The sequence below is a fragment of the Sinohyriopsis cumingii genome, chromosome 16, assembly GCF_028554795.1.
Source record: "Sinohyriopsis cumingii isolate HCF-2022 chromosome 16, ASM2855479v2, whole genome shotgun sequence".
Lineage (NCBI taxonomy): Eukaryota > Metazoa > Mollusca > Bivalvia > Unionida > Unionidae > Sinohyriopsis > Sinohyriopsis cumingii.
In genome coordinates, this window is record NC_142976.1 from 64,068,132 (window position 1) to 64,086,794 (window position 18,663).

Consider the following 18,663-nt stretch of genomic DNA (forward strand, 5'->3'; position numbering starts at 1 on the left):
TTTATTCAGACATCATTACGTTAAAAATGGAAATGAAGTCCCTCGTTTTTTTTTCTCTCCAGATGAATCACTATCGATGCAGCTAGCAAGAACGAAATACGTCTCATTTCCCAATGTTTGGCATCTTTATCATCAAAAAGTTTAAAGATCTTCCGAATGAATGGTCTAATAAAATTGTTAGCCAAACCCATCAGATACAGAATCTCACGTCATCCTAAAGATTTTCTTGAAAGCGGTTGTTTTCTTAACTCTCAAACCGACTGCGAGTTCAGAAATTGCGAAGAAAAGCCCTTAAGTATAATATGAAGCACGCAAAAGAGTTCCAAAAAGTAACAAAAAGTCGCTGAACAGCTATGAAAATAAGGTAACATCAATGAAACCCGATTTAATAAAATGTTTTACTTTATGCAAGGTTGTTGAATGGTGCTCCGAACCAGCTAGTCTAGGACCAGTTCTCTTTAATTGTTGATTTCCAGAGTAATGTCAAATTTTACATACACGAAGTTTAAAGTGTCTGCCCGAGCAAACTGACGTTCCACAATGAGATACAGTGATTTAACAAGACGGTTTTGGAAAGTAGAATAACAGACTTTGTAACGGGTTTTCATGAGACCCATAAGTGGCTTTATTAATATCAAGCAAGCAGTAAAGCATCATAATAAATAAGTCAGTTTTGACGCCTTGAAGCTTCCTCAACTGCACAAAGACAATAGAGTTAGGTATTTGATTGACGGACCACGTGAACGATGCTTAGGTGATTGCATCAAGGTATTCACCTTGTACGGTGTCTGTGTGCCAAAACGTTGCTTGGTTTGCGTAATTCGTGGAAGAAATGCCCTCCATTTGTATTTAATCTCTCTGTTAACGATGTAGTGGGATTTTATTGACTGTCATCTTTACGTGTGCTGATGACAACGGCTTGGACGTCTTTAGTATTTAGATGCGGAAGTTGATCTTTAGCACACACCAGGGGATTCCAAGAAGCTGTTTTCGAAGTTCACAGGCATCCATTCTTTTCTTTTTTGTTTTTTGTTATAATGATAAGTCGTGAGTTTACACATGACTGTTTTTCTTATAACGTTCTGTCAAGTAAGTCGATGGACCACGGGTAGTCTCTGTTTCTCTGTTGCAAGAAAGCTGCGATGCGTTTGGTCTCCAGAAAAGTCAATGGAAGTATGGAGTGATCACACAAAGTCTTTAAACCACTATCTCAAAATCTTCTCTTCTGAGATAAGACGCAATGTCCCTCTTAGATACTCTTCCGACTTTTCTTCTGGACTCATCATCGAATTGTTGTCGTAGTGTTTCTTTAACAGCATTTTCTGCTGGGGCCCGTAATTCTTTCAGCTTTGTCAATAGCAAAACTGGAGAATTAATGTTGTTCTTGTTCTGGCCTACTTGACACAAATGACTATTTTTGTCGTCTTGTTCACTTGTGGTATATGACTGGTGATGGTTGTTCTGGATCAAAATTATCCCAATTGACATTGGTTCGTCGTGTGTTCTTTTTTCATGTTTCTTTTAATAGTCTACGATCACTTGATGATCTCCAGAGTATTCTCCGATTCTGCCATCAAGTTGACGTTTACTGCGTTTGGTAGAGCTTCTGCAAAGTGAAGTTCCACACGAAGTTGTCCCAGTTTCAAAGGGTGGAAATCATTTCTGCCTGCAATGGTTTAGACTGAAATATATAATCTCCATAAAGTATATCCTCCTGTATAATCGTCGTACAAAATGCCGTGGCTGGTGGTGGTAGCTAACTGTCACGTGGCTTCAATTAGTGTCATGTAAAATCTCAAGTTATTTTTCTGGGCAATGTTAGGTGGAAAAGTTCTGCTACACAACGTCTGACCAACTAGAGTGACATTGAAGTGTTGTAACTCGAAAGGATTTAGATAGATGGTTTTGTTCATGGCCACATTGCTGACTCTGCCAATGAGCAAACGTTTCGTTAGCTATCTTTGGAACACATATTCTTCGAACTTGGCTCGAAGTCCAAAGGCAATAAGTGAAGATTTTCACTTCCACTCGTCTCAGAGTTTGGCTGATGTCGTTCCCCACTTGAGGTAAAACGTCCATGTGGCAAACATAAAGTCTTCGATAATTGTTTTTCTACTCTCTAACATTACACATTAATGAAACACGTCATTACTTCTAGTAAGTCTCATGCGGGCATCCTCACCATTCAATAAATATTTGTCTTACAACCGCATATCTAAATGTAGATGATCAATCATTCTAAACTGGGTTTATGTTTGATTTTTTTTCGACAGTCGTTAAATCTAATATTGTGTTGATATTCAACTTATGTAAAGTCTGTGACCATGACGGCAACTAATGTATCAGATTTACATATGACGGAAGCATACAGACCTGTATTCTTGGCTTCTTTGCCTATAAGTCAAGATATTTTCCAGGTACGTGTCTATGCAGCAGGCACACTAGTTTGTTTTTAAAGCATAAATCCACTTTGTTGATCAACGAATGCGCGAAATTGTTGATGGGAACTAGTGTGGCATATTCCCCTGGATTGGTCTTGTCCACTTTTGGAGCTTGAACTTTTCAGATCAATGTTTTTGTTCTTAAATTTCAAATTCGATTAGAGTTAAAGTAGTTAAAGACGAAACATATTAAAATTCTCTCTACTAGGATTCTTACATCGTCAACATGGTCCGTGACAGGACAAACAGATCGAGTTCCGACCTTAAACGTTCGCAAGAGTCTCGATGCATTATTGTTTTCTTTTTCAGTTAGTAACCACAAATGTCTAACTCTGCGCTATTTGTTCTTCTTTTCTTATTCTTTGTCTATGCTGTCTGAAAGATTTTTTCGACGTCTCTTTTTGCATTGCCCTTGCTATGACGTAATGGAAGAAGTAATGCCTTCTCAGAAACCTATAGCGTATTTAAAGGGGTGTCTTGGCGACCTAAATGTCTTTTCCACTTTCAATCAATACATTTCTTCCCGCTTTCTTCAATGCTTCTTTAGAACTTTGTTGGCCAGTGAGGAGATTAGCAGAATCTATTTTCCTCGTGTCAATGCTGCATCCTTTAAATCGTGCAATTCCTTTAGTTACCACAGGATTCAAGATGGGTACTGCCATTCCAAATGCCGATTTCAACATACCTCCAAAAGTATGTCCTTGACGTCTAGTGACTCCTCGGTACACTAGATGCATCTAATTTTACAATTATATAGACAATCATTTTGAAAATGTAGGAAAGTGACTTTCCTTTAGTGATAAGAATATTTTGTCCAAGATATCCGTTTATACTAATATTGACACTGTGAAAATAAGATTTAATGACGATGGTGGACACATTCTCGATGAAAGAGATACAAAGAGATATGTGTTTCCTCCGTCATCGTAAGCAATTTTGGCAGAATCCGCGTTGAAAGAAATTACTGTCAGCAATGGGACAGCGGTGTTTCCTACGATGTTATACTCGACGACATAAAAAAAAACATATATCAAATTCATTTCTTCGTTCAGTTCGATAGGGAAGCGAAAATACTTGTAGAATTGATCTTTCTTGTAAATGTCTTGGGAATATGGTGCAATGTTTGTGTTTCCATCAACAATATCAAACAAACTTGGAGAATACATATTAAGCACTGTAAAATATTTTATGATACTCGAACAGGTCATTTCGTCGAGTTTTCTCCTGTGCTTTGCCAAACTCATCTTTGAAATTAGCTGAAATCGTTTCGACACGATGATGAGCATTAAATTACGACACTACATGAAAATCTCATGTAATAGATGTTCATTTGGGGATTCGCTGGTGATGGTGCATTGGAATCGTAAAATGGACGATATTTTCTTCTAATTGTTCTTGAACTTGTTCGTTAAATATCTAAGCGAGGAAAGATGTTCAATCTCCAATCACATTCTTGGCTTCCAGATCCAAGTGTATGGCTTGGAGTAATTTGGCTATGAAACACCATACCGTGTTGTTGGTAAACACATCCATGGAACTGTCACTGGGTAATGTTAAATAAAATTGATTGTTTATAGTTCGATGTGTCAGGTCCCCGAAGAGTTATTCATCGTCAAATTTCCTGTGCTTAAATTTTGTTTTCTTGGTTGATGCCTCAGAGGTTCACAACAGTCGCATTTGTCACACAAGAGAGACAATTATAATGGAGAGATTAGGTTTTTGATTTATTGGAGTAACGTTTCTTTTTCAAGTGATCTATGCAGTTGCGCAAAGGTTGTGTATGTCTCTGTCGTTCACAAAATACTCAACTTAAAACTACAACCATCTTGGTAGGTATAGTATGTGTAAGCACAATTATTCTTCGCATTTTTACAGGTAGACAGAAAATTGTTTCGTTCACAAGTAATACCACTTCATGTAAAATGCATAACTTAAGAATATCTTACGTTTTACCGTTTTTAATTGCAAACAGAAAAATTAAATTTTTCTTTGTCTATCTTTCGTTGGCTGCATCACATTTTTTATTCAAAGCAACATCACCACACTAAAACTAAAACTGAAAATTGAAAATAAAAGCTGAAAATTAAAATTTTACAAAAACAAAATTTGGCAATGAAAATTGAACGGAGGATATTATCTTTTCATACGTAAATACCAGGATACAAACCAAACCCAAACAAATCACCATATTTGAACAAGCGGTGAAGCCACGAGTTAAAATATATCGTGTTTGGTACCACCAGATGAAGGGCCTCGAGTGGCCTAGTGGTCTAAAGTGCTCTCCGTTACGGATCACTGCCATCTCTCCTCTGTCTGGCGTTAAGTGGCATTAAACCGTACAACAACAACGACCAATAGATGAAATATATACCCTTTATTTACCTGACCTCACTTTCAAAAACTGATATACATATCAGCGATTTAAGAAAACAGTAGAATTGGGTTGGCTTAATCTATCACAGTAAATTATATTTCTGACATTTTGAAAATTATTTGACCCTATCTGAAAAAAGCAAGTTCGATTCACATATGCATTACACAGGTTTCATCGTTGTTGGCAGTTTTTTCAGCAAAAATTATTTCCATGTCTGAAATGTAATGCAGTTTCCATTTATTTGTTCTAGCTCACAAAATGCTAACTTTTGTAGGCACACACAATCAAGCGTTGGATGGCATGATTGGGCATTCTTTATTTTCACATGTTTATTTTCACACGATTGTATTGTATGCATAGGAAAAAATAGAAATGAAACAAATATGAAAATTATATCCCCAATTAGTTCTACATTTTACAGAATATAATATAATAAAAATGTCAAATTTAAAATTACAATGGAAAATAACATTTTGCAAGACAGAAAATTGAGAAATTGAAATTTTGAAAACCTAATTAAAATGGATAATTCAATATGACGAACTGCAAGTGAAATTTTGAAGAAAAAATATATGAGATTTAAATATGACAAACATTGTGATAAATACATTTAATTATGAAAATGAATATTGAAAAACATAAAATCTAAAATTTAACATGAAATTTGAAACATTAAATTTGAAAAACTAAATCTGGAGAATAAAATTTAATATGATATTTGAAAATGAAAACTGAAATGAAATATCTGAGAAAATGGCATTTCAAAAGCTCAATTTTTTAAAAGGAAAATTAAAAATGATAAACTGAAAATGAATATTTAAAAAAAATTAATAAGAGCAAAATTCAAAAATGAAAGGAAAGACAATCTTAAATAAGAAACAAAAATTTAAGCTAATGTTATAAAACGCACTCACAAATAAACAATGTAGTCTAATATAAATGTCGCATGATGATCCTATATAATATCAAACATAATAGCATCATCATCTGTGCATAAAGCGCATCCAACTAATAACTACGTCTTGCACACCAAATCCTCCTTCGCAAATTACAACAGCAGAGCAGTGTCTGTGAGTACATCTAAAAGTATTAGCATTATACGGCAGGGAGCGCCTTACACACAACCGTTGATTTTGAGACTGTACACACGTTTGGACAGAGCCCAGATTTTGACTATATTAAACTTCACATCAATAAAATATCTCATTACAAACCCTATGACTAATATAAATACCTTGTGTTGTTTAGGTATAAACCTTTTAACTAATATGAACGCCTGTGTTGTTGCAGTATACACCTTGTAACTAATATCAATTTCAGTGTTGTTTCAGTTTAAAACTTGTAAATAATATGAACTTCTGTGTTGAGTCATTATAAACCTTATAATTAATATGAACTCTTGTCTCGTTTCAGTATCTAGAGTTGCGCTTCAACAAGCTGGTAAGAGTTGTGGGCTGCTTCCTCTTTATAATAGGGATGGTAAGTAAAAAGAGTTGCGATCAACATATGTGTACAATATGATTTATAATTTAATTTGTGAAAAAAACAACACAAATCAACTAGTATACCTTCTGTGTTTTCATGGGGTGATGGACCTAGTTCAATATCTGATTCATACCATGCTTTCATAATTTAAACTGGAGACATGCTGATACCTGATACCTGATATCTGTACAATGTGTCAATACAACCAACTCCGTACACAATAGCATATCATGAACTCCGTACAATGTGTCAATACAACCAACTTCATGCACTACATCAACATCATCAACTCCGTACAATGTATAAATACAACCAACTCAGTACATTATACCATATCATCAACTCCAAACAATGTGTCAATACAACCAACTCCGTGCACTATACCAACACCATCAACTCCGTTCAATGTGTCAATACATGTAGAATCTATGTCAGGGTTTGGACCGAGACAAGAAAATCCCAGTCAAGGGGTTAAATTATTTGTATCCCCACGACTCCACGAGGCTTGCGGGGGGGGGGGGATATAATGTAACCCCACGGTTATGATTTCCTTGTCCCGGTCTGAACCACAATGTAGATTCTTTTTCTCCCCAATGATTTCCTTTAAAGTAAAAAAAGAACTTCTCATTTGTGCAATATATTTCACGCGTCAATGTTTACATGCGGTGCATTAATACAAATAAGTTAACGAGGACTGTGGCGTGACCGTGTCATCCAAAGTACACAGTTTTTATGCGTTAGCCAAACAAAATGACAACATAAAACGTTGCATAGTATTGAGGTATTATCACATTTTATATATATGGATGTTATATGAAATTACGATAAATAGTTAATATTTATTACAAGAAAACGTTTACTATATTATAAATAATGAAATGATACTGGGCTCACAATTCTGCTGTAGTGTGTAGGCTATTATTATAGCGAAAAGTTACATGTAGCATGTTGGGTTATGCACGGGTAATTAGTGATCTATGTCAATATCGTATATAACTCTTCTTTTCTTTGGAGGAGGTGAAACTGTTTGTGACATACTTGTGTTGTCCTTAATATTGATTGTAAAACTTTCCCCGTGAATAAAAGACCCTCCAAATAAGGACTCTGGCGGATAACCATGTACTACACTTTCAAATTCACGGATTCTTTGAAAATTTATTTTTCTGTCTTGGAAATATGGCAAATATTACTATGAAATTTGCTTATGGAATAATGTGTTGACGGATAAATGATTCCTTCTGGCTGGTAAGTGTATTATTTGTAATTAAATAGTATATGTACATTTTTTATTCAGTTGGGGCACAATCGAGATGCTTAACAAAATTAAAATCAAGCATGTTTGACATAACACATTTTCTGCCTGTTACTAAGTTTTCTGTAGTTGTTAAGAGAGCTGGGAGGCAATGAAATGTATAGGTGTATAGTCTGTGTGCATGGATCACTGTTTTCTGTCATAGTTCATTTCACACAGCATTGAGAATTTTATCTTATCCAGTCATTTTTTCAGGTCAGTGTCATTACATATAGCTAACAGTATACAATTTGTTTCACACGAAGTATTTAAAACTAGTTAGGTAGCTTAAGCAAACATTTAATGACGCTGACCTGATAATGTACTGAACTAGGTCTGCATATAGGATAAAATTGACCATGCTGTATGGAACGAACTTGCATAATAACAAAAACCTCGGCATCGTATGCTTGTGTCTTTGTCTCTCTCGAAATGTTTTTGTATGGTGTGTTCTCAAAGATGGAGTTACCTTAAGTTACTATGTTTTTGTTACATATTTGTTGCCGTTGTTGTTTGATTTTAGAACAACTACGTCAGGCACGGCAAAACACAACAAGGGTTTCTTTCTTTTAAAAGTAGTTATGAGCGCGTGGACACCTTGACTGAGATGACTGGTCTAAAATGACTAGACTGAGATAAGAAAAGTAAGGTTAGCAAAACAGCCCAATTTCTATGTCGAATGAGTGAGAAAACCTACTCAGTACACTACATCAACATCGTCAACTCCGTACAATGTTTCTTCTTTCTTATTACCAGTTAGCAAAGTAAATATAGACTGGTTATAGTTGTACGGTACATGTTAGTGTGCATTTAGTGATGTTTACATCCGTATTTCTATGCTTATTCAATCCCATGACGGAGCTAAAATACATTTGTAGATGGAACCTGTCTCGAAACAGGAGACAACATACATGGGAAGAGAAACATCCAGTTAGTGACAGTTTCTTGCTGAAATTTATGCAGTTTTACAAAACTCAGGTTTAAGTACCGTTTGTATAATGAATTGATCATGAGCTTTGGCACGACACGGTTGAAGCAAGACACGACAAGAGAGGGTGTATTTGGACGAACCTGCGATCTACTGTACTTTAAGAGAGTAGCATAATCCCGTGTAGAGCCCGCTTTGCCATACTATGATATGGACAGTTTAAAGAGTACAAACACTTAGTTTATTAATAATATAGGATATTGTTTACTTTTAATATATGGCGAAAAGTTCCATGTCTCGAGACCGACTGCTCACACTTCATTACGTCAACTTGATGTTTACCTCCGTTTCAGATTCTCAGCATGGCTATGGGATTATACGCTCCAGCACTCGCTTTAAACCAAGGTAACGTCACACCAAAGGTTCATCAATCATGACTTGAAGAAGAAAAGGGCAAGCATAGTGGTCGTGATGTAGTTCACTGTAATCTCTGCTCTGTTTGTCCACTTAAAGGACAAAGATGACAGTAAAATATAATCAGTCAGCTATTGTTTGCAAAATGACATCTTAAAATATATTTGACACAGTAGTTAAGTGGGGCACCCTAGCGACAATGGGAAAATACATTACAGACTCCCTTCGGCAACTCTAGCGACAAGATTTTTCAGATCACCCTGGGCAATTTTAGCGACAAGGGCAAGTGAACATGGGGAATATTGGGCCCAAAATATACTATCCACACAAACGTACGCGAATGCATGCAAACATACACTCTACTATCCACACAAACACATCCATTTTAGTCTAAACCATTGTAACCTAATGTTCACATCCATTTTGGCGTTGGTCTTTTCCTTGATTATAGCTATCTATAGCATCATTGCAATTATGCACATTTATGAACACCGCCATCATAATTTCAGGTCTAGGTAATGCTTTATAAATAAATCTCGGGCTTATACTAGTATATGTCTGTTTCTGTTTATCTTGTGTCTGGCCCTCTACCTTCCTTGTCCCTAGACAGGCCCTATACAATTTCTCCATTATCCCTAGACAGGCCCATTCATGTTCAAGGTTCCATGTCCTTTAGCAGCAGGGGGGGGCGAATCGGACATTTTGTCCAATCGTCATTTTGCTTAATTATTACTTTCTGCACTCAACGGATCCGGTGTAGTCAGCGCTGGTAAAAAAAAAAACGACGTCGGTCCATCTTACACGATGGTGACGTCATTTGGTTTAATTAACACCTTCTGCGCGTCGATCCCCAGCGTCGTCAGCGTCCGGTAAGCACATCGACGACCGCGTCGATGTCATCGCCCCCTCTGCTGCTATGATCTTACAAACAGAGTGATCACTAACTCCTCCTCCTGTAGATCAATTAGGTTATTTGACTGATCGGTAATTCTAAAATTAATTCTCGTTAAAAACCGATTATGGCATCGCATATAGACCGGATTAATCGGACTCTCAATGATCAAAAATCCCGGAGGGGCTGTTGGTGAAAACGAATAAAGGATATACCCCTGTTGAGCTTGATTTGATTGCTTGGTATTTACCTGGTAACTCCCTTCGATAACATCACACACTAGATTAATCGCTATCACCGATGCGATATTTACGTTGTACGGGGCGATATGCCTACCACCATCTCCGTTATCGTGTTTGAGGATATAAGTTGATGGACCGAGAAAATCATTAAGAGATTTTCTTAGTTCTGGTGCGTTGTATCCTGAAAACTTTAAATCGGGTAAATCGGCTTCTGTGATATTATACTCGGTTAGGAGTTTTTGTTTATTACCATCGCTGTTAGCGGATATTATTTTAACGATTCGTTCATTGATATATTCCATGTCTGATATAAGTTGATTTAACACCTCAACGTGTTTTCGTGCTTTTGTTTGCCGTAGCTGTTCTAGTTGTGAATGGTAAATATAATTAATCTCGGCAAACGCATTAGTGATATCATTTAAATTAACTGTTAATACGACGATCGATTCAGGGGTTTTGTCATACTGAAAATACCACTGCATGGCGTCCATGTCTTGAAATATAAACCTGCTGGGTAATGACGTGTTTTTCATAATAGACAAATTATCTCGATACCCGGGATTAATCTCATGATACGATTTCTCATTCGTGTGCAAGTCCGCGGGTGGATTCTTAGGCCAACCTAGTATGGTTCTTATTGAACTGTTATAAATATCAACCATATACCCCGGTGTGTTTATTTCAATCGTTGACGATAACGTCGGTTCATGAACCGTAATAGCGATTTTTGATTCTTTTCCTGTGATCGATTTTATCCTGCGTTGAAATTCCTTATTGATTTGTTCTATTTGGTATGACCCAGTTGGTATTGTAACCTCATTCCAGTCTGGGGTCCCATCGGGCTTATTTGTCCATGCAAAAACCAGCGAGTTATTAGGTTGTTGTCCGTTAAATGCGTCCGCTCGGATATTAGGCCAACTGTGGTATACTCGCAATTTTGCTAGCGCTATTTCCTTCACTGGAACCGGCGATGGGAAGTTCACACTGAATTCGGGTTTCGTTGATGTTATCGATATCATACTTGTTTGTACCGGAGTGGTGTTCTCCGCGATCCGCTGAAGTAATTGAGACCCTTCGGGGTTCAGCGACATTATTATTATTCGTTGTCTTTAGTGTCTAATTTCAACAACCAGGTGGTTCCGGCTTCCAGTTGAAAATCCTCGATTTTTGACATCGCGGAGCTATACAACTGGACCATCGTGGAGAATTCAACATCGGATACGAACAAATTATCAATTGATAACGAGATCAACCCGGATAATTTCGAGTACGCGTCGGATACTATTTGATGTTTTACTGTATACTCGTTGAGTTTTTTCTGAAAACACGATGATATCTTCCTAGTGATTGCGTTGGCAACTCCAGCAACTGTTGTCATCGCGGAAACAGCGATTGGAACAGCGATCGGGGCTATCGTGGTCACCGTGGATAAAATAACACCGGTACCGGCCACTATACCCGACACCGAGTACACGACCGCGTCGATGGCGGTTATTTTTCGGCGGTATTTTTTTATTTTTGCACGGTATTGTTCGGAAAGCGTTTTCAAGTTCGCGGAGAATTCTTTTGCGGTATCGAATCGATATTGATGTGACGTCGGTGATACCTCTGATTCAATTTCCTTGGTGGTCATTTTTATTTTAAAAGAACTAGTGTTTTTAATTACTTAGATTCGCTACAAATTCCACATACCATGTAATGTTTGCCCCGGCTAGATTTCTATCAACGGCATAAATTGTAAACTTTTCAGTTGCGTTCTTGTCTATAATTGTTGATATTGTATTGTTAAACCCGGATGAACTCGACGATAATATATTAAACTGCATCATTGAAATCAGTGTCAATCGATAAATGCCCTTAACAGTTGCGGTGATATTTACTGTATTCTGTGTAGGAGTCCAATCGAATGATCCATGCCGAATTGTGTATACTGTGTTGATGATGTTCTCATGAGGGATTTTTATTTTTTCAAATTGCTCTGCTACTCTCGGTAGCCCGTCTTTAATCGCTTCAACATCAGTTCTGATTATTCCTACTTCCTGCCAATGCGCGTCTATATTATTCTTGTTCGCTGCAACATTAGTTTTGATTGTTTCTATTTCCCGTGTATTCTCGGTCATACTTTTTTTGTTTGCTGCAACATCAAGTTTGATTGTTCCTATTTCATATGTATGCACGTCTATACCTTTTTTGTTCGCTGCAACATCAGTTTTGATTAATCCTATTCCCCGCCAATACGCGTCTATATTTTTTTTGTTCGCTTCAATATCAGTTTTGATTGTTCCTATTTCCTGTGTATGCGTGTCCATATTATTTATGATCGTTGTAACATCAGTTTTGATTGTTTCTATTTTCCGTCCATGCGAGTCTACATTATTTATGATCGTTGCAACATTAGCGCCGATTATTTCTATTTCCCGTTCATGCGCGTCTACACTCCTTTTGTTTGTTGCAACATCAGTTTTGATTGTTTTTATTTCCTGTCCATACGCAGTGATATCATTTATAGTTATTGTAATCTCATCCGGCTTGGTATTTTTTTTACCAAAGAATTTATCAAAGTTGTCATCGATCCTGTTAACATTTTTTCGCAACGGGGGTAAATTGGCCGACATCTCCATAAGATCCGAAATAGCATTTTTTATTTTTACAAGATTTGGTTCGTCTGCCGTCGTGGATCCCCGAAAAAATCTTTCGACAATGTGTTGCACATCTTCGAAATGCGTTAGCGTCAACACGATCCGTTCTTCATATAATTTAATTTCACTACGTAAACCCTTTAACGAATTTGACATGGTTATATAATTGTCGCCAAGTGTACTTATTTTTCCATTTATCGTCAAGATGGATTCACCCGGTTTGATTCGTCCGTCGCTGGTATACAGCGCGATAGTGTCCTCGGCGGCATCGCGCTGTCGTATTAAAACATCATCCAGTGACACATTACTGGATTTCAATTTACCCTGGCGGTCTTGAAATACAACTATTTCATCTGGGTCAACACTGGTTAAATTCAACGTATCAGCGATTTCATCCTCAATTAGTTTTTTTATGTCATCGGTGGCGGGCGTTTCCGTGGGCTTTTTCAGCGCCGAAACCGGTCGTCCCCAAATATCAATCATTATTATTGTAAATGTTATTCTCTAAAATCCGTTGAGCTTCTACGACTCCACTAGTGTATTCGTTTACAACCACATGAGGTGGTTTTCGCGATGATGAAATCGTCGCAAGTACGTTTAATACCTCGCGGCCACATATCGGTGGGTCACTTAATTGCTGTGTTGGCAGCGTGGAATAAAAAACCCGGGCCGAACACGCCCGGGCTGAACACGCCCGGACATACCGCATGAACTCTTTCGGCGGAGCTAACCCGTATGAATCAAAATAGACGATCGCACGCGGATCAATCGCGTATGCAACCCAATGAGTTCCCGCTCCGGAGGACCCATCGAGGTTAATTATGCCGGTTTCAATATTCCTTGGTGCCGCCGGTAATTGATCCCTCATAAAAACACCTCTGAAGTTTTTTATCGCTAGCGCGTTTGCGGCGTCTATTAAATCAAAATTAGACATGGGAGTCATTAAACGGTTCCCGGTAGTCTTAGACCCTTTCCCGAGTACCATGAATACGGGGTTCCCGGTAGTCTTAGACCCTTTCCGGCCACGGGTCGTTTTTTTTTGTAGCCTTTCCCGGTTGCCTTCTTCAATGCCATCCCCGCCGCGGTACCAACGGCTCCTAACGCCGCCGCCTTAGCCACTGCTGGTGCGGCCGCGGCAATCAATGCCGGAATCGCAGCTAACAGCGGAAATATCCCACCGGTCTTTTCCATGTTTTTAATTGCTGCGGCTGAAAAATCTATTTGAACACCCTTTTTATTCTTCATCGCATCATTGAAATGTTTTATTTGACGCGCCGTCAACGATATCTTATGATTACCACCCGCCATCTGTGACGGCTTCAGCGTTATTGTGATCCCGCATTGTTTAGCCGACTTTGATCGTAATTTCTTGACTTGACCATCAGTCAACTCTACATTGACGACACTATACGACATTTTATTGTAAACGCGTTTTGTGCTTTCAATTACATGTTTTCCACTGGCGCATCAACGATTCTCATTCGTCCACCAACACCTTCTAGCAGCATTGATTTATCGCTGAGAATGACAGCGACCGCTCTGTAATTAACACCAGCTGGGGCTATACGAGCTCGGAAGTGTATATCAACGACGGATTGTCTCGTTAAATCAAGATGTTCCAACGAAAAGTAATAAATCGGATACAGGTTTTTAAAATCAAGTTGTGATATTTGCAAACCAGTGTCGACGTTTTGATCACGACCCATATATGACAGCAATCGATGATACACACGTGCGACATGGTTGTCACCGTAATTAAGCTGTATATCCTCGGATGGTTCCTGTTGTCCGTTTATTCTCAGCGAAACCTCCATGACTCCTAATCGATCAAATATCATATGGCTGCGTTCTTGATTACCCAATCGTTCCCTATTCTGTAGCGCTATGAATATATGACGCGGGGCTGAAACACCCTGTTTTGATGCTAGGTGCCATGTAAACGTATCGGCGACGTTATCCTCTTTAGCATCAGTTGTTACCGCTAGCCAACTCAACAACGATTTCCCTCCCTGTTCCATAAATGCTAACAATCGTGCTTCCGTGGTAACTGATGGAGTCAGCACCGGCATCCACAATGCCATTTTAGTTAAAATGACTTTACCGGCAGCGACGCCAGCAGCATGCCATATTGCATTGTTATCATCGCCCCTTCGCGTCAGCGCGATTGTATGCTTAGCCCCATAGACAACTTTTCTAACATTTCTGCAGAATCCAAATATGTGATGGAGTGGAATCGCGCATGAAAACTTTCGGCGTGGTCCTTGCAACATTCCTATTCGTGTTGCAAACCCTAGATTAAAATTATCGTTAAGACTTTTTGTAACAGTGAACTCAGCACCCGGTCTTGTTCTGCGGTCTGGGTTGGCTGCTTCAGCTTGATTAGGAACTGAAGTATCTCTTTCCACCAGCACGTTAATGTACTGAATATGATCAGCGTTATCGGTGGAGTCCTTTGCGAACATTATAGATGGGCCCGCCGATCTTGTATAATCATCCGAGTATCTCGCTAACCCAATTATCGTCGTTGCAACATCAACCTCGCGTTCTATTGATTCAATTTCTCGCCCGTCAATAAGATATCTGGCGCTCTCAAATAACGCCATGATACCGTTGTTGACGAAGCCAACTCGAACACGATGGTCATCTGCGTATGGTGCATTATCGGCGGCATTTGTCACGAGTTCTCCCTCAATTTCGATAAACGCTTCACACGGCAGAAAGTATTTACTGGTATCTTGGACCTGAAGTTCAATTCGCGATCGTAGGTCAGGTTGCGCTGCATAATAAGAATAAAATTGATAATCACGGACAGAATCATCCCTGCGCACTGGGGCGTCCATATCAAACGCGGGATCAGCGGTACGCGCAAACATTCTATTATTTATCATGTTGATGTTTTCAATTGCGATTTTTTCGTCGTAAATTCTTTGAATTTAAACCACTCCCCGCTATCGCGTTCATGAGCGCGTTGGTTGCCGCATCGGCGGATGGCGAAGTCGCCAACGACGGAGTCGTCGCCGCCAACGACTCTAGTTTTTCTTCCACGGCGTTATTTATTACTTTACTGATATTCGCAGGCATCACTGTCGTTGATGGCATCTGTTTTTTTCTTGAAAATCTCTTGGATTTCACCAACGACATTAGTTTGTCCCGCGCGGCTGAAAACGCCCTTCCGGCAACATCTCCAATGGCACTAATACCCTTATCACGAATAACATCAATAGCCTTCATTCCTAATTGTTTGGCTAACGGCGCTACTTTTGGAGCCATTCTTGTAAATAACCCCGCAATGGTGCTACCGAGACCATCTCCATAGTACGCGCGGTAAACAGGCAATCGCGAGTTTACCACGTAGACGAGTACTGGTTTATCATGGTTGTAGTGTATGATCATCCTTATTAAAAACACCAGTTTTCCAATTAATCATCCACGAGTTCGTCTATGAGCGTTCGATATACATTAATGTCCATAATACCGCCTGCAAATAACCGCTTGCAAATATCAGCGGCCTCATTGATTATTTCCGTAGAGTTATTTCCGGCTCGTTTTCCTCCGATTAGTACTTCCAGCCGTGATATATCACTGAGAACACTATTAGGGCAGGTAACGCCGTAGGATTCTTTACCAACAGAGTATCCTTTTCCTTTTTTTGGTGTTATACTCTTAACTTCCTTGTGGAATGCGTCGTAATCGGATTTACTACGATGTGGTAATGCATCTTTATGTTTACTTGCTAAATACACTATTCTTGCCCAGTCCTTTAACGACTTTATATTTTTCTCGTAACCGCTATTGATATGCTTCTTATCTCGTATGTTCTTAGCAAAATTGTTGGCAGTAAAATTAATTAATTCTTCCCTGTTGCTGAAGCCTCTAATTTCATCTATTGTGCTCTTCTTGAGTACAATACGGGGTATATTCCCCTCTTTTTCTTCCGGTATTTCTTCTTCTGGTATTTCTTCTTCTGGTATTTCTTCTTCTGGTATTTCTTCTTCTGGTTCTTTCGCAGTAGCGCCTAGTTCTTCCTCGTCGGCCATTGTAACATAAGGTTCTTGTGGTTCGGTTATAGCGAGTGGTGGTGGCCTCCGTGTTGTAGCAGCCGCTATTTTTGCAGGGAGTGTTTCTAAAGACCTTTTTGTTTGTTTTGTCTCTGCCGCTATCTTTTCAAGCGCACCAAGAACGGGTACAGTTGCCGCCGTAACATCCTTAGTCGCTTTAGTTACCGGGGCAAATAACTGTTCACTTCCAACAGCAAAATCAGTTTGCATTTGTTGTCGCGTTTGAAGTTTCTCTCTCACTCTGTCTCGTAACGGTATAAACTTTCTAAGCGCTGCTAGCCGCTCTCTGGCTAGCCGAGTAGTAAGTGATTCACCTACCATTATTGTAAATTGATCTGCAATTTTCTAATTTTCCGCCGAGTGTACCATCGGGAGCTCCACGGAGTTTTCGTCTATAATCCTTCTAATGTTTTTGATCTTACTAGAAATCTCCCGGCGTCGTTCATAAACACGTCCGAGTTTTTTTCGTATTATTTCAACGGCAGTAAATAGTCCAATGAATGCATTTGCGTCATTGTGGTACAGGTTCTCATTAATCGTATGTTGTAATCGTTTTATAAAAAAATACTCGCGGGCCAGGGTAAAACGCCCCCGTTTCGACTGTTCGTTAATAATCTCATAATCGGATAATATTTTTTCACTGTCGAGACCATCAGATAATTCAATTCCTTGATTTTTTAATTTTGAAATCTCAGTTAATATATTATTGATGTCTTCGATATTCATTATTCTTATAAAACATCTTATTTCTAATATCAAAAATTTTAATAAAATTTAATAAAATTATTGGGGGTCATTTTTGACCCCGTTTTTTGTATGGACAGTACAATGCCGTAGATCTCCACTCGAGTGTTGTGGCAGATTGCAGGCATACATGGACAGTACAATGCCGTAGATCTCCACTCGAGTGTTGTGGCAGATTACAGGCATATACATATACTTAATTAAGGACATTCACATCTTGGAACCCCAAAGCATACATCTCCGGGAGGGAGGCCTAGGGTGACAAACGTCATCGTAGACCGCCCAGAAGATATGCTTGGGGGACATCACTACATGTACTTAATTAAGGATGAATATATTTACAATGAAATGATTGATGGATGATGGGACGGCACAAGACAGCACAAACATAAAACGGTGGGGCGGAACTCTACGGCCAATTCAACCAATCAAAAGCAACCCAATTAAATTAACCCGGTTGCATGATTGTGAACAAAAGACAACCACACGCCCGGGTCAAGAGCGTGGGTTAGTTTTGATTAGTTGAATTGGCTTTCGAAAGCCCCAGGCTTATAACGAGTCATCTTGTATATAAAGTGACTAATACAGCGGCGTCAGTCACAAGGTGTGTGTTAATTTGAATTCCCTTGAATCGTTTGAATCCTTAAATACTTATTAATGGTGTTTCACGGCATTTAAATGAAACCAAATACTCAAATAAAACATTAAAAAAAAGAATACAGCTGTTAGATAATAGCGTGTATTTCATTAGTTTTCATCGTAAAATGATTAATTAATCGCAACATTAATTGGACTTCAAGGGACGCAACATTAATTAGACTTCAAGGGACGTAACTCTTGTCATGCGACGCTATCACAAAACGAGTTATCTCCCTTTGATGTTATATATGAAAATCGAATTCTATGACCCGTCTTTTTTGAGATCGCTGTTTGATATATTCGTTCTGCAACAAATTGTATTGAGGCGATACAAATGTCAAAATATTTTCCTGCCTCATTCATCGACTGAAATATTTTTTCCTCGTGAGTTGTTGTATCAAATGACTTTACGGGTTTTGCTTTCTTTGAGTATTTACCAGTTTGGCCTTTTTTACTATTTTCACTCTGAGAGATGGCTTGCAGATTACACAGTCTATTATTTTGATAATTAGAATC

General features: G+C 38.6%; 1 protein-coding gene across 1 annotated transcript in view; it reads left to right on the forward strand.

The window, feature by feature from the left end:
• LOC149780589 (sodium-coupled monocarboxylate transporter 1-like) overlaps window positions 1–18,663 on the forward strand; it is a 108,968-nt gene that overhangs the window by 7,620 nt on the left and 82,685 nt on the right. Inside the window, exons 2-3 of the mRNA XM_089936221.1 lie at window positions 6,229–6,294; window positions 8,873–8,924. Coding sequence (XP_089792347.1) covers window positions 6,229–6,294; window positions 8,873–8,924 — 118 coding nt within the window. The remainder of the gene's footprint in view (window positions 1–6,228; window positions 6,295–8,872; window positions 8,925–18,663) is intronic.